Source organism: Delphinus delphis, chromosome 14 (genome assembly GCF_949987515.2).
Source record: "Delphinus delphis chromosome 14, mDelDel1.2, whole genome shotgun sequence".
In the NCBI taxonomy this organism is placed as follows: domain Eukaryota; kingdom Metazoa; phylum Chordata; class Mammalia; order Artiodactyla; family Delphinidae; genus Delphinus; species Delphinus delphis.
In genome coordinates, this window is record NC_082696.1 from 33,500,422 (window position 1) to 33,516,053 (window position 15,632).

At 42.3% G+C, this 15,632-nt stretch overlaps 1 protein-coding gene across 3 annotated transcripts in view; it reads left to right on the forward strand.

The window, feature by feature from the left end:
• The first annotated feature begins 1,009 nt into the window (after positions 1 to 1,009).
• Positions 1,010 to 15,632, forward strand: part of PTPRK (protein tyrosine phosphatase receptor type K) — a 568,874-nt gene continuing 554,251 nt past the window's right edge. For all 3 annotated transcript variants that reach the window (XM_060029986.1, XM_060029983.1, XM_060029984.1), the window contains exon 1: positions 1,010 to 1,333. In XM_060029986.1, coding sequence (XP_059885969.1) covers positions 1,237 to 1,333 — 97 coding nt within the window. In that variant the 5' untranslated portion in view covers positions 1,010 to 1,236. The remainder of the gene's footprint in view (positions 1,334 to 15,632) is intronic.

Consider the following 15,632-nt stretch of genomic DNA (forward strand, 5'->3'; position numbering starts at 1 on the left):
TTCACAGAAGCAAGTATTATAAATGTGGCATATGGTGAAACCACTTCAAGCTTCTGAAGAATCAGCAAACTGTAAAATACTTTACTGTCATAATACAGCATTATTTTCCAACGGATGAAATCATTTGTTGCTGTTTTCATTGTCCGTGTAAAGTTCTTTTGTTAAATACTTATGTCTTAAATATCTCTTAGATATTAAAATCAAAACAAAAAGACTGTCCTACTCCAGCATACCCTCGTGAAAGGCAAGGATAATAAGCCCTGATGCAGTTGTTAGGTTCTTCCGGAGGGAAGTAGAAAGAGGCCGGAAGGTTTCAGAACTACAAGCAAAGTCAGTGAAGCAGAGAGTAAATCCAAATATTCGGCAAATGACAAACCAAAAATGAGACATGCCAGCTGTTCACACTGGGAAGTTACTGAACATTTATTTTGGTTCAAGTTTTATTTTTATATGAAGAAGGAACAATAAGTTTTCTACGGGGGTGGGGTGTCTCATTCCTTATTACACGAATAGGGAACAGAGAGTTTGCGATGCAGGTGGGTGTTCCCTCTGGGAGCTTCTACACTCCCCCTTCTTCCTACCGGCCACCGATACGGTAGGACCTCCGCCTTGGGAACAGAACCCCGGGGCGCCTCTGCTTGGGCGGCGGGGTTTCTCCGCGTTCATCCTCTGGGGTCCGGCCACACTGCTTACCCAACTCTCGCTTTTCAAACTGCGATTCCTGAAACAGGGCAGACAACGGCGCAGGTCCCCTTTCGCGCCCGCTACCCCAGAGCGGCGGCGGGCGGCTGGGCCAGGGCGGCGAACAAAGGCGGCGCGGAGCGCGGGGCGCGCGGCCGGGGTTGGCGCGCGTCTCTCCGACAGGAGGCGGCGGCGGCGGCGGCGGCGGCGGCGGCGCCGCGCCCGAGCCTGCATTCCTCAGAAGCGCCCGGAGCCCGCGGGGCGACGTCACCCCCGGCTCCTCCCCCATCCCTCCCAGAGCAAAGTAACTCTTGACTAACAGGAGAGCCTCTGCCGAGCATGGAGAGCTGCTGCCGCGGCCGGCCGGCGACTCGGGCAACGCTGGCGCCCCAGAGGTAGTTTGGCGACCGCGGAGCAGGAAAAAGTGCGGGCGGGAGGCTGTCCACTCCCCGCCCTCACCCCGCTGGGCCCGGCCGACCCCTCAGCTGTGGATTTCGCTGCGATACCCCCCGGCAGCTCTTTGCAGAGCGGCTTGAAACTTCTCCCAAAGTCGACATGGATACAGCGGCGGCGGCGCTGCCTGCTTTTGTGGCGCTCTTGCTCCTCTCCCCTTGGCCTCTCCTGGGGTCGGCCCAAGGCCAGTTCTCCGCAGGTGAGTGGCCGAGGAGGCGTCCGGAGCTCCGACGAATGCTCCCGACCCGGGGCTCTCCAGGGGTGGAGCCGGCTCCTCTCTAGGGCCGGGGGGCAAGGGGGGGAAGCTTTCGCGACCCGGGGTGGGCAGAGGGAGAGACGTCCCCAGACTCCGTGCCGGCTGGGACGCGGGGCACGGGGCTGGGCGCCACGGGGGCAGGTAAGTTTCCTCGTCGCGACCCATTGTTCCCGGTGGAGGATCGCTCCGGGCGCAGGCGGGCAGGGCTGTGCGGCAGTGCGCGAGACAGTGCTTTTCTTGGGAAACTGGGAGCCTCGGCGTCCGGCGCCGGCTGCACCGCGCCGGGGAAGAGAGAAGGAAAAAGTAGTTACGACTCTGGGGACTGCTACTCTCTTGCTCGTAGTGCGGGCTTGTTGCTCTCCGCCGCTAGAGCGTTCCAAAAAAAAATTCCCGGGGAAGCCATTGTCAGAAAGGTGGAGACTTGAAGGGAGTGACCTCGGCGCGGTTTGCCAGGTGCTTTTTGTCCTGGGAATAACCTCTCCTGACTATTGTCTAACTACTTCCCCGTCCCTCCCCCAGTCCTTATCGCCTCCTCCGGCGTGGGGCTGCTCCTGGGTTCGCCCTGTGGGTTAGGGCGCTGCGCGGAGTAGGTTCCGTGTGTGTGTTGGCGGAGCCTGTAAGATGTTTTGAAACATGATTCTAAGGATCCACGCCGAGCAGTCCTGGGCAGCGAGGTCTAGGCGCCGGGTCCGGGAAGCCCGACCCGTGGTGGGGGAGCCCGCTCCTCCGGCAGAGCCACCGCGAAGCCTCCCGGAGCCGGCCTGCGTGATGGGGTCTACAAACGACTGCCGCCCGCCCAGAGAACCCAAGAGGAGGCATCCGGTGCGGTCTCGCCAGTTAGCCCTTTGGGTCCTAGTAAAACCGCTTAGAGAAGTCCGTGAAACCCCATTTCTCCCAGTGCCGTCCTCCGTTCCCTTCCAGTTCTGTGACCCTTCCTGGCGGTTGCTTCTTTCGTTCTCTCCTCTGGGGGCTCTGAAGTTTCACCAGGTGGACGCTGGGGAGCAGGCTCCCGGGCGATTGTTAACCTCCCGCCAGTCCAGACAACTTTTCTGGCCAGCCCACCCAGCTCTGCTTGGCTGGCGAGCGCATCTGCTTCCTTGGTTCGCGCGGTGCAGATGGAGACGCAGAGGTGGCCGAGGGCTGCTGGACAAGACGGGGGAAGCGACAGCCGCGCTCCTGGCTGAGGCCACAGGACGCGGAGAACGGACGAACTTTGCACTGTCAGTTTCTCTCGTTGTTGTGGCTGCCTGGTTTCCTGGAAGTAAACTCAAATCGTTGTTTTCCGGAGTAATGTTTATTTCCCTTCCGTTCTCTTTCCCCCCTTTAGAACTCTGTAAAAGGAGGTAGATAACAAATTCAGATGGCAGCATGTGCTGTGCATTCAGGCAGGTTATGAAATGCAGCGTGTACAGGAAAAGTTATGTATACAGGTGATGTATACGGAGGACAACAGCTATGTGCAATGAAAGCCTAATTTTAATTCTTTCTGGAGTAAGCATTACTGAAAGCATGTCTGACATATAATGCCCGTTGGTACTGGAAGCGTGCTTGATGTAAGACATTACATGCAGGCAAGTTGGAGTGGGTATTGATTTCTGCACAGTGTTTGTCAATGCACGGAGAGCCTACGCTTGAAAAGGCATGTAGTTTGTTAATTGAAAGTTGGAATTCTACCAGTTGTATGATTAAACTTATATGTATTCAAAATTTGCAACTATTAATGTCTCAACAACTGATGGATATATTTTCATCTGTAAAGAAACTTTTTTTCTCTTTTCAAATGTTATTTACCCTTTAATGAGCAAATAAATATTAAATTTCCTCCAGCGGAATGTACAGATGAGCTTTTCTGATCCCTGGAGTTCAGATATCTCTAATGAACAGTTATGTTCTTAGACATGCAGTTCCAAGTAATTTAACTAAATAAACCTGGCTTTTCTTTTTTGACAAAGCAAAACATTCGACTTTATTTTATAGTTAAGTGAAAGAATGTGCAGTCCTAACAAATGCAATTGTGGCAGGACTGTATCTCAAAATTTTGCCATTCAGATTTTGTACATATGCCCAGAAATGAATGTCTTTTATTCCCACAGTTCAGATTGTGGATCTGCCTTTCTCCATAAGCTAAACGTTTGTTTTGTAAAAATTTCCATTTTCTGCTTCGCATAAGTCATTTGTTATTCTTCTGTCATCAGATTTTATGGCAGTCAGATTTGTTGCAAAGACACGGGGTCAGAGATTGGAGGTGTATTCTTTCTTGTTTTTTTTTCTTACATTCTTTAAATGATGAACTTTTATTTCTTTTGAGAAATTTAAATAAAAATGCTTTAAAAGTGTAAAACAAATACATGTTCAGAACTTTAAAGTGTGTTTTAAAATCACACTTATTAGGCCATTTTCCACTTTTAGATATTATTGTGTGCTTCCTAACATGGTGAGCCTCGAAAGCAAAACTTGAAAGACTGCAGGTAGTTGGATCTTTGATATATCATGTACTCATCCAGTCTGCTTTGTTTAAACCACAGTTTAGGAACATTTTCATCATTTTGAATTTTTTCTTAGCTTTTGGGGTTAAGGTGTAAAAATGCTACATGGTGAGCCTCTTGAAAACCTGAACTTCCAGATCTTCTTATAAATCTCAACTTATATTCTTTCAGTTTGATGGCTCACTTAACACCTAAAAAAATGTGTCATATCTGTGTTACATCTGGGGAAATTGAGGCATAGAAGCATAAGGATGTGCTGAAGTTTATTCACTGGCTTGTGTAGTTGCCATCTCTTGATATAATGTGAGAAAGTTTTTTGTATTAGGACTCAGATGACTGACAAAATCAGTCATAGATGAGGTACCTGGAGACTCAGCTTTCTCATCTGTAAAATGGGGATAATAATACCTGTTCTGAACTTTCCTCATGCTTTTTATGAGGATGGTGTGAAATAGTTTAAATGAGCTGGAACTGTATATTGTCAAACATTATGCAGCTATCTGGGGTGTAATCATCATATATTAAAGTAGCTAAGTGCCTTGACTTCAGTCTTTTCTTGCTCCCCTAGTCCTGGTATAAGCACAGACTGTTCAGGAGTGTGTGTGTTTGTGTGTATTTGTGTGTGTGTGTGTGTGTGTGTGTGTCACTCAGCCATTCATTCCTTTTAATTGTTGTTAAACATAAACATCCTAGATTGACCAGACCATAATTTTACCAGCACATTGAGAGAAATTATCCTTTAATTTTTTTTTTTTTACTTACCTTCTGTAAATCCTTACTTGAGCTGAACCTGTGGAAGAGTCACTATTAACATTCATAGTATTCAAACTATAGAAGAAATTTATTTTTAGTCAATTTCTTTAGCTGTCTGTTTAACTATTGGCTGTTCACCCTTTTCATGTCAGTGGGAGAAAAACATGTGGCTTTTTAGATGCAGTCTTATCAGTGACCTAGAGAGGGACTATTGTCTCTCTAGTATGATGTGAGCCTGGAAATGCAACTCCAGATCCTGCCTTGGATATAGTTCCTGGCATGTCACACTGTAAGCGTTTACTTACTTGATCCCTTAGAACCTTGCAACTCATCTAAGCAGTGCCACTTTCCCAGTGTCTCACTCTTTGCTGTCTCTGTATGTGAGTTAAATTTCTCTTATACTTATTATCTCTACTGGGAAGATACATCAGAGAGACAGCTTTTTAAAGGTTTGCCTGTTGGTTTTCTGGTTTTGATTGGCCAGAATCTCTCGATCCCTCAATTCATTAAAACTCCAAGTTCTAAACTATTAATAATATGTAACCAGACATTTCTGGGACTGGTTTTTCTTTCACCAGTCTCCATATAACTGACTCTGTTGATTTTCCTACATTGCAAGATGTCGTTTTGTGTCTGGCCAACCCAGACGGGAAGAGGCAGGTCTGGCTGCTATTTGGGCTTTGGCATGTGTGCTGCTGACAGCTCTTCTCTTTGTATTCATAAATGTGAATTTGAAAAATAAATCAACCCCTCTGCCATTCTGCCCCTCTCCCACACTCCTTCCCACTCCCCTCTAGCAACAACAAAGCCCCACGTGCAGATACACAAAATCACAGCCTTTTTGTTTTCACCAGGTATCTTTTGGTGCTGATCATGTTCTTAGAAACTGGAAATATGACTCAACCATTAATCAGAGCAAACGCCAGTCCTCCCACCTAATCTCATATTTTAGGCAGTGATGGTTTACTACACGTTTTTATGGCCTTTATCAAACATTTAATTCATGTGATATGGTCCTATATAGAGAAACTAGGTTGTTGCCTACTAATGCTTTTGAAGTGCTGTGTTCTAGGTCTGCTCAAGATGGTGTTAAAGACAGTGTAAGTCATGCTGAATATGGATCTGCTTCTCTGAGGCATGGAAAATGCTGTCCTCCTCTGCCTTGTGCTCTTCCTATTTCCCCTACTTGCTCTTCACGCAGGGCAGGAAGAGGATTGTTGGAAGACTGAGAGCAGGAAACATCAAGGGAGTTTACAGATTGTTCTTAAAGACAAAACAAAGCACTGGGATCTCGTGTGTGTGTGTGTGTGTGTGTGTGTGTGTGTGTGTGTGTGTGTGTGTGTGTGTGTGTGTGTGTGTGTGTGTTTGATCTTTAATTTTCTAAAGAGGGAAAAAAGCCCTATTTTTGATTTGTTTATTGGAATCAGCCTTTGCCTTTGCCCGAACACATTCATTTCTTATTCTGTGGATGTAAAAACTTCCCTCTGTGTATTCCTCTCAGACTTTACCCTTTGATCATATGTGTCTGGTTTGTGTTCCTTTATCAAATGGTGTTTCTTTTTGCCTAAAAACGTTATAATTGCTTTTGAACATGACTTGTTTTTCTTTCATCAAAACTCATGCTGTTTGTCATAGTTCTGAATAATGGTATTTTGTCAATTCATGATATCTTAAATGGGTATTTGATAACAAAGTAAGTACATCAATCAAGCTAATTTTTTATTTCAGTTGAAGGTAGAAATAGACTTGTAAATCCATGAAATAATCTTTTAATGTCACAGAGTATTTGTTTGTGCTTATATATCTCTCAATGGAAGAGAGACTTTGAGTTCCTTTTTTTTTTTTCGGTACGCCGGCCTCTCACTGTTGGCGGCCTCTCCCATTGCGGAGCACAGGCTCCGGACGCGCAGGCTCAGCAGCCATGGCTCATGGGCCCAGCCGCTCCGCGGCATGTGGGATCTTCCCGGACCGGGGCATGAACCTGTGTCCCCTGCATCGGCAGGCAGACTCTCAACCACTGCGCCACCAGGGAAGCCCATGAGTTCCTTTTTGTAAATGGGGTTAGAAAAAATTTGAGTGCCACATTGCCTATTATTTTGAGATAGTGACATACATCTGGGCTTTGGAAAACTTTAAAAGTTATGTTTTAATGTGTGATGTCAATGAGAAGTCTGGAGGTAGATGGTTTACAAACTTCAAATTCCGTCTTAGTGGAAATTGTGTTTTTATGAGAAATGCTCTTAAACATAGTTGCACATAAAAGGTTTTATTAATTCCATGAAAATTCTGTTGAGAAAGGTATGTTTATTTTCCTGCAGTATTCTTATGGGAATTCTTTTGATTTGTGGTTAGTATTTTAGTAATAAAAACTGAACTTACATAATTAAAAAAGTTTTGTGTGGTTTTGCAGATTGTTGAGCTTCTGGGAAACATTGGGCTTGGGATGTAAGGATCACATCAATCCTGTTGTGGAACATTGCCATTTCCCCACTTAACTCTGGTTGAGTTTTTTGGCATTCTCCTCTGTGTGTTGGTAATCCATAAAAATTACAAGCGGCTTATTTTGTCACTTACAATTGTTTTAGGAGCAAATTAAGTGGTCCTCAATGAAATAATCCATGTTTCCACTTTATACGACTGTAGATAGAGCTCTGTTAATAAAAATGATGAACAGAGCCGTGCTGGCTGAATCCTTTTACAGGTGTCATTCTAGGAATTATTTTCAAAAGAAGAGCTCAGAAACAAATCCAAATAAAATAGTGTCTAGAGTTACTGTTTGCATTTATTTTGTTGAGAAAATTGAAAGATGTAAATATGTGTATTCACACACACATATCTTAACAATGATAGAACATCATTGTCCAAAGGTTCGAGTGGGAAGGAAACCAAGAATATCTACAGATGGGATCAAACTCCTATACTTATATTCTAGATAGAGTATTGAAAGTAGAGAATTATTTTGTCAACTTCATAGATGAAGAAACTGAAATGGAAAATTATGAACTATATAGTATATAATATACTGCACTGTACTGTACTTTAAAGGAGAAAATAAGAAACCTAATTCCAATAGATTGGTATCTATTTATATAAACTCTTCCAAATGCAGCCTGTGCCTTAACCAGCTGCTTGTAGGCTGATTCTCCAAACCCAGTCCAGGGCAGCAGCTGATCAGCTACAGAAATTCCCCTAGTCCTTGTTGGACGGTAGGGTGCTAGCAGCTGCTTAAGTGGCAGACTGGCCTCAGCTCCTTGATGTGATTCGACTTAGGTCGTCCAGCAAATTCAAGAGTAGAGAGAGGAAGACTTTCTAATGCCCTCACTGCCCATTTAAAGGCTGATGGCTGATTGCTTCTTGGTCATTGGATTCATCAATGGTAAGATGCCCTAGAATTTTGCTTACTTGAATTATGGTCCATGGACCAGCAGCATCAGCATCACCTGGGAACTTGTGATGATCTTGTGACCACATATCAGAGCCCACCCCAGACCTACTGACTCAGAATCTGCCTTTTAATAAAATCCCCAGGTGATTTGCTTGAACATTTAATTTTTGAGAAACACTGCTCTAGGACAAAGAAAGATCAGCTTGAAAAGATTTGCCACATGCTCTTTACTGTAGAGTTGTAAGAGTACTGTGAAAGGATTAATTACAACATGAAACAGATTTCCCTGGAATTATATTTCTGATCATTATTTACTGAATTATAATTTAACACCCCAGATGCATCAAAACAGCAATACTGTTCAGGTTTTAGAAAAGAATACTCAGACAATTTTGAAAAAAATATTTCATGAGAGAATAAAAATAAGGCTAAATACTTTTAGCTGTGAACATATTATATGAGAATATTTAAAGGTAAACATATTATCTGAGGAACCAAACATGATATATGCCAATCATTTTTACTTTGCATATTGACATGTTGATATGGAAAATGATAATTCCCTTTTTTTAACTAGTAACTGCAGTTTCTTGTTTTATATTTCTCTTTCTCTTCGAAGTGTATTTTAAGGATTTGTAATAAGGAGCTCATTTATAGGACAGTCAAATTTAATGAATGGGAGTTAGGTAGAATGCATTAAATATCACTGGTGTTCTTTTTACTATCCTTTGTGCTCATATTTAAGAACAGAGATTCTTGTCAGTTTTCTCCAGAGAAAAATTATGATGTAATAGACAGTGTACACTGTTCATATCAAAACACAATTTTACTTGCATTTTGTAGCTTGCTTTAGCATTCTTTGAGAAAATGAATTTTCCCAGAAGACCTAATTGCCTTCTTATTAATGAGCCTGTAAGTGTGTTTTGTTATCCATTTACTATTCTAAATGTGTCTACTTTTGCTGGCTGTTTGAACAGTGAAGTCTCTGATTAAATCACGATTGCTCTATTTGTTTTTGCCATTCACTAGCGACTCAGAAAATACTGGCATAATGACATGGTTATGGCAGAAATTAATTGAAAACAAGAGATATAAATTAATGTTAACCCATAATGGTTGTATTGTGATATCAGGAGATGGAGTTTGGGGCAGTGCACAGCCGAATTCTCTACATGTTTGATGATATAAGTGAAAGTCTGCTTAACCTGTATTGTTTTAAATACACAAAATATAGTTACTGGATTAATGAATACAAATACAGTGCACAGCAGAATTCTCTACATGTTTGATACTATAAGTGAAAGTCTGCTTAACCTGTATTGTTTTAAATACACAAAATATAGTTACTGGATTAATGAATACAAATCAGTGGCTTCCACATTTACTTGATTTAGACATTAGTGTTCAAAGGTTTAATTGTGGACAGATCAGTGTTAGAGAACTTAGTGATGGAGAGAAACTCTCAAAGGTACTTCCATACATCTTGAAGAACTTTAAAGTCTAAAGTCTCTGATTTGTTACCTTTTCTAGTTTTACACCAAATTCTTGCTGTTTGTACTAATTCTACTTGTATTCTTGTCAGCAAAAATTAGGTTCATTTATTCCCTCACACATTAGAGGACAGAGCAAAAAGCAGTTGCCCGAACAACAATAGGAACTGCCATTTACTGAGTGCCTACAACCTGCCAGGCCTTATGATCGGTGTTTTATGTAATTTAAAATCCTCACCATAATCCTTTAAGATCAGCATCATTTCCATTTTGCAAACTGTGGCCTAGAGAGGTTAAGTATTAACTTGCCTCAGGTGACAGTGTGAGGGACTAGTAGAGCCAAGATTCATTATTGAATATATACACAGATGTAGCAATAAGACATTTTTTTGGTTACTTAGTGGCAGAAAATGCAGCCTAGACTGGTTGCAACAAAAGGGGAATTTATTGTCTCTCCTAACTGACAGTTCAGGTGGAGCTTTACTTAGGAGTTCACATAATTCCACTGGGATGTGACCTTTCTCTGCCTGCTCAACTTAGCTTTGGTGTGCTCGGTCTTAGGCTTCTTGTAGAGGCGAGGTGGTTTCGGCAGCTTCCAGATTCTGGTCCTTTAGGAGAATGTGCACTATGTGCTGGGCACCTGAAAAGGCCCTGCGATTCACTGGCCTTGGATTCGGTGAATCATATCTCCAGCTCCTGAGGGGAAGTAGGCTGATTGGCTTAGTTTACTAGCATTCTGGGTTCAGCCCTAGATCCCCCAACCAGGTCATGTGGACTGATGGGGGCGAGGGGACTGTGGATGAAACTATCAGTTGTCAACAGATAGAGGGATAGGTTCTGGAAAAGCAGCCAAACCACAGTGTGGTTACTTGAGATAGAATTAAATAAGTCGTGAGCAGTGAAAGCAGAGAGGGGTGCACCTGTGTGTGTATTTATAATCCTTCTGAGCGGGGGTGAAAGGAGGTGGTGGGGAAAAGATAGGTGGAGCAGATAGTTCCCTGCTCTGAACCAGTAGGTGGTAACATCAGGAAGACGCGGTGGTCTGAGCCTTAGTCTCTAAGGGGAAGGAGGTGAAGGAGGAAGAGAGGAAGGAGGCCATCAGATTGTAGCAGGTTTGTGTGCATTGCAGATCAGCTGTTCATCATTTAGGGAGTGTTTCTTTTTTGGTCTTTAAGCCCTGCTTTAAAGCATGCATTTTATTATTTTCATGGTTGTATTCTCTTTGCCTCAGTATTGAATAAGTCCAACATTAAAATTTGACAGAATTTTGAGTGTTAAAAGGGACCTTTGAAACAAATGCCTCTTAATTTGCTATAACTTGCCCAAGGTCATATAGCTTGAAAGAACTTGAGGTCAAACTTGAGATTTTGATTTATTTGGTCACTGTTATTAAAACATATGCATTGTTTTTGCTTAGTGGTTATTTATATAGATAGTTATTATTTAAGGTTTTAAAAAATTATTTTAGTTTGTACTCTGAAGTTCTAAAACCAGTGTTTCCAAAGGCAAACCTGACTTGACTGGCTTTGATTAGAACAGTGTTCTAAGTATGAGGTGATAATAAGTTGTGTGTCTGTGAATGAAAGAGATCATTTTATTTATTTATTTATTTTTGGCCTCGCCGTGTGACTTGCCGGATCTTAGTTCCCTGACCAGGGATCGAACCCGTGCCCCCTGCAATGGAAGCTCAGAGTCCTAACCACCGGACCACCAGGGAATTCCCAGAAAGAGACCATTTTAGATAATTGCTTGTTTCTTTCAGTTATCCTGCAGGATTTATTTACATATATATGTGCGTGAACAGGTGTTTGCATGTATGCATTTGTTTTTAATAGATGCCAAAGGGTAAGCTACCATGGTAAATGATACTAATTGACACAGAGAAATAAAACCTAGCTAACTCTTCACTTTGGAAACAAATTTTGAAAAACGCAGGAGGTGAAGGTGAACTTGTTTATAGTTTTGATCTTCTCACCTCTTGCTGCCTGACTCTATAATGCATATCTGAAAACATGGGATGTTGGACAGAGTTGCTGTGAGGAGGTACTGAATAATGAATGAAGTGTAGAGAAGTAGCAGCTGTTTGCCTAGCCTCCCCCTCTCACGGTGAGAGATTTATCTCCCGGGCCTGAGTTAGATAGGCGGCCTGCCGCTGGCTGTGCCTGAGGATCAGGCGCCCAAATGTGGCTGTGCCAGTTTAGACTAGAGTGTCCTCCCTTCTCTGGCCAGAGCAGCTGGCCTGGCGCTTAGGGGTGAAGGCAGTGGTTAGGGAGGAAGGTTGTTGACTGCTGTTTGTTCAGCATGCTTCCTTCTGTCACTGGAGGTTTGCTTTCACACACCTTTGTTATCTTAAAGAACTTAATGAATTATTATTTTCTTCTCTGTGTGTTGCCTGTTTTCTCTATGACTCTTTTTTTTACCCCTTATTATACCTTCATCAGGTGTGTTAGCTGTGACTCCTGAATGGTGAAGTTTGTAATAATTTGCCCAACACCCTGCTTCTTTGAGGCAGAGTGCTGTATAGTCTTGATCTATTTTTGCCTCTTTATCTAAATTCGTATTTAAGTACTTGGGGAGTACATGAGGTGAAGGATTTAGCAGCGATCTGCTTCAGAGAGAGCAGAAGGATTCTTTGGATTCTTTGGAGGTCTGTGTACAGAGCATTTTAGTGCACAGAGCATTGGGCTTCTGTAAGGCTGTGTCCCACTCTTAGCTCTGTCACTTTCAGGCTCTGAGATTTGGAGTAATTCCTTTCTGCTTGACCTTGATTTCCTTATCACTAAAATGGGAATATTACAATGAAGAGTCATTTTAATAGCTTCTCTAGTTACTCAATAGGACACTTTTAAAGGTAGAATGAGTAATATATGTGAAAGTATTTCTGATTGGAAAGTACCATAAAAATGTAAATTTTTGGGGGGGAATAGGAACTTGGATAATAAAGAAATTATTGTGTTGAAGGCACAAAATACATGGTGAAGAACGGAAATGAAAACAATAGATGCTTTGTATATTTGCATATCTAAGTTATGCATTGCCATCTAAGTTGTTTGCATATCTAAGCTTTTGGGGAAAGTGGTATGGAAAAGAAGAGTCAGTAAGATTCTTGTGAACAATGAGTAATTTTGTTATGTATCATAAAACTTAGCCCCCATTTTCACATATCTGTGTTTTACTCTTATGTAAGTTTTCATATATATGTGTAAGTTTTATATATATATATGTAGGTTTCATATATACATGTAAGTTTTACTCTCTTGTGTTCCAAAACATTTTTTGTACTTTCGCCAGATATGTTAATAAAGATTATGTGATTATAAAATATTTTTACTGATAATTTTTGAACATATGTTTTAAGGACTGTGTTCATATATAGAAAGTTGTGTGTGTAGTTTTTCTTCTTGAATATTTTCATGAAGAGAGAAAAAAATGCTCTTGCTTTCTGAGCTGGTTTGCCTAACTGGTGAGAGCACGATTGTAAGGTTTGCATCGATTTATTTACTCTTCCACTCCACAGTTCTTTGAGCATCTACTATGTGTCAGTACTGTGGCAGGGCCTGGGTACGCTGGGGGGCACAGATATGACTTTTGTGACAGTTAAGCCGTGGTAACCTTCGCATAGCTCCGCATTTAGCAACTCACGGGTGAAGCCTGGATCTGTTTTGTGACTGACCTTACCCCTGTGGCTTGGCAAGTCTCAAAGCCGAAGTCTGTCTCTCACAATTTGTGGGTCCACAATGCAGTGTGTCAGCAGTCTTTCCATATCCTTGAGTCTACACATAAAAAACTAGAAGCTTACGAAAAAAGAAATTTTCAGAGATATGCTGCAGTGATAGTAAAATTCCACCAAGTGGAAATCCCCCAAAGTTGACTAATCGGAAGTGTAAACAAGTCGGGCGGAGGAGAGAGCACGTTTGTTTTCTGGAAGCTCCCTTTTTCTCTCTTTTGAGGCAGGATGAGGAAGGTGGGGAGGCATCCTCACAGCGGACAGTGTATGTAAATATGTCTTCACAACCTCAACCTTCTTGCTCAGAGGCCCTGGATTTTGGGCCGCAGATTCATACTGGCTGTGCCTGCAGCTGCTTATCAATGGCCACTGGTGCCTCGACTCTGACCTGTCTCCTCTCTACTGCTTCAGGGGGGCGGCCACTAGGGAGGGGATCCGGAGAGGCAGCTGGGAATGAGAGTGGACCTTGACCATCCCCCAGACTGCCCTTGCACCTGCATCCTGGAAGCGGAGCAAATTCTATTCCTGGCGCCTGGGTCAATCATTTTGAAGGGGAGCAACAGTACTCTCCTTTCAATACACCTATTGCCCTACTAGGAAATGGAGATTCTGAACACCTGTATTAAAGGAGGCCCACAGGACTTGCAGTGGGTGAATTAAGGAGAAAAGTAATTTTGGAAATGTGTAAATTCTTTTGAAGCAAAATCAAAGTTGCCAAATTACAAAGACCCAAGCTTCAAAAGTAGAAACTTAGAAAACTGTTTTAGTCGAGTCACTTTTTATGCCCATTTCATATTTAAGCAAAGGACAGTCAGAATATATAGCATAATATTTAATATCACAGACTTTGGAACCTGACTGCCCGAGTGTGAATACTGGTTCCGACATTTCCTTGCTATGTGACCCAACCACATTCCTTCAGTTTCCACATCTGGTAAAATGGGATGATTCAAGTACCTATCTCAGATGTTTGTTTTGAGGAACACTGAGTTAAAGTGCTTAAAAGAGTGCCTGGCACACTAATAAAATTCATCCACTTTAGCTTTTATTATCATCATCATCATCTTTTTGTTTTTGAGCAGAGAAATGTTTATTGCAGGGCCAAGCAAGGAGAATGGGCCCTTGGCCTTGGGGTTCATGCTCAAAACCCCAAACTCCTTGATGGTTTTCAGGGAGAAGTCTTTATAGGCAGAATTTGGGGTGAGGGCTGCAGGCTGCATGACTTTCTTCTGATTGGCTGGTGGTGAGGTAACAGGATGGTGTTCCAGGAATCTTGTGCTCAGCCTCAAGTTGCCATCCTCCATCTGGGTGCGGGGCCTTAGTTCCTGGTCTCAGGACTTAATGAAGCTCAGGTTCTTGATGTCTCATCACAGAAAGAATTCAGTGAGAGACAAAGTGATAGGTAAGAAGTGGATTTATTTAGAGAGACACACTCCATAGAATGTGGGCCGTCTCAGAAGGTGAGAGGCCATCGTCATCATTATTACTGGACTAAATTAAACAATGTTTGCAGACTATCCTGATCCCATGCTGTTATCTTTTAAAGTTTCTGACTGCATTATCTTTTACTTTAAAATAAAACCAGCAGAGAGTAGATAACAGGATGCCTGAAATAGATCAACTCATCTGCCAGTTAACAAAGACCACAGCAAGCACTATAAAGAATATAACTCAGTGTTTATGAAAACAATAGGCGAATTTACACTGATTCCTAAGAATCAGAATCTTAGAACGACAAAAACAAAACAAACCAAAAAACACTATCAAGTGATGGGTGGGGGAGCTGGAGTGAATGGGATCAAGTTTTTGGTGTAAAATACCTAAAACAACCCGTGGAAAATGCATTTAACATTTTTTAGGGAGCTTGCAGGAGGTGGGAAATTTGGGACATTGGTGAAACAGCTTACCCCCTGGAGAGGTGTAATCTCAGTTAAAATATGAAAACTCTAATTCAGGAATAAGATTAAAATGAGAATTGACCAGAAAGTTGTGTGGTCTATACCACTTCAGGAAGTGTCCATCCCAGTGAGACTAGTGTCTTGTCTAGGAGCAGTACTCCGATTTAGAAATGAGATTATTAGAATTAAGCAGAGATAGGGAGGCTCCTTAGCTCCTAAAGAATGTTGTTTAACTAAAGGATATAGAAAAGGATATCTGTACTGCTTCATTTGCATTTGACACATGGTAAGTGAATGCATTACTGGTATTTAGAAGAGCCATTTACCTATGAATTTTAGATAACCTTTTATTTTGTTTTCTTTTTCTTTTTGTTGATGTTTAGTCCTCCTTAGCCTTGGTAGTTTCAAATCCGTTTAAACCCCCAGGCTTTTTCAGGCCATTATCAACAGGGTAAAGCCCTTTTAGAGTCCTGCTGTATGGAGCCTGGGGCTGGCTGAACTTC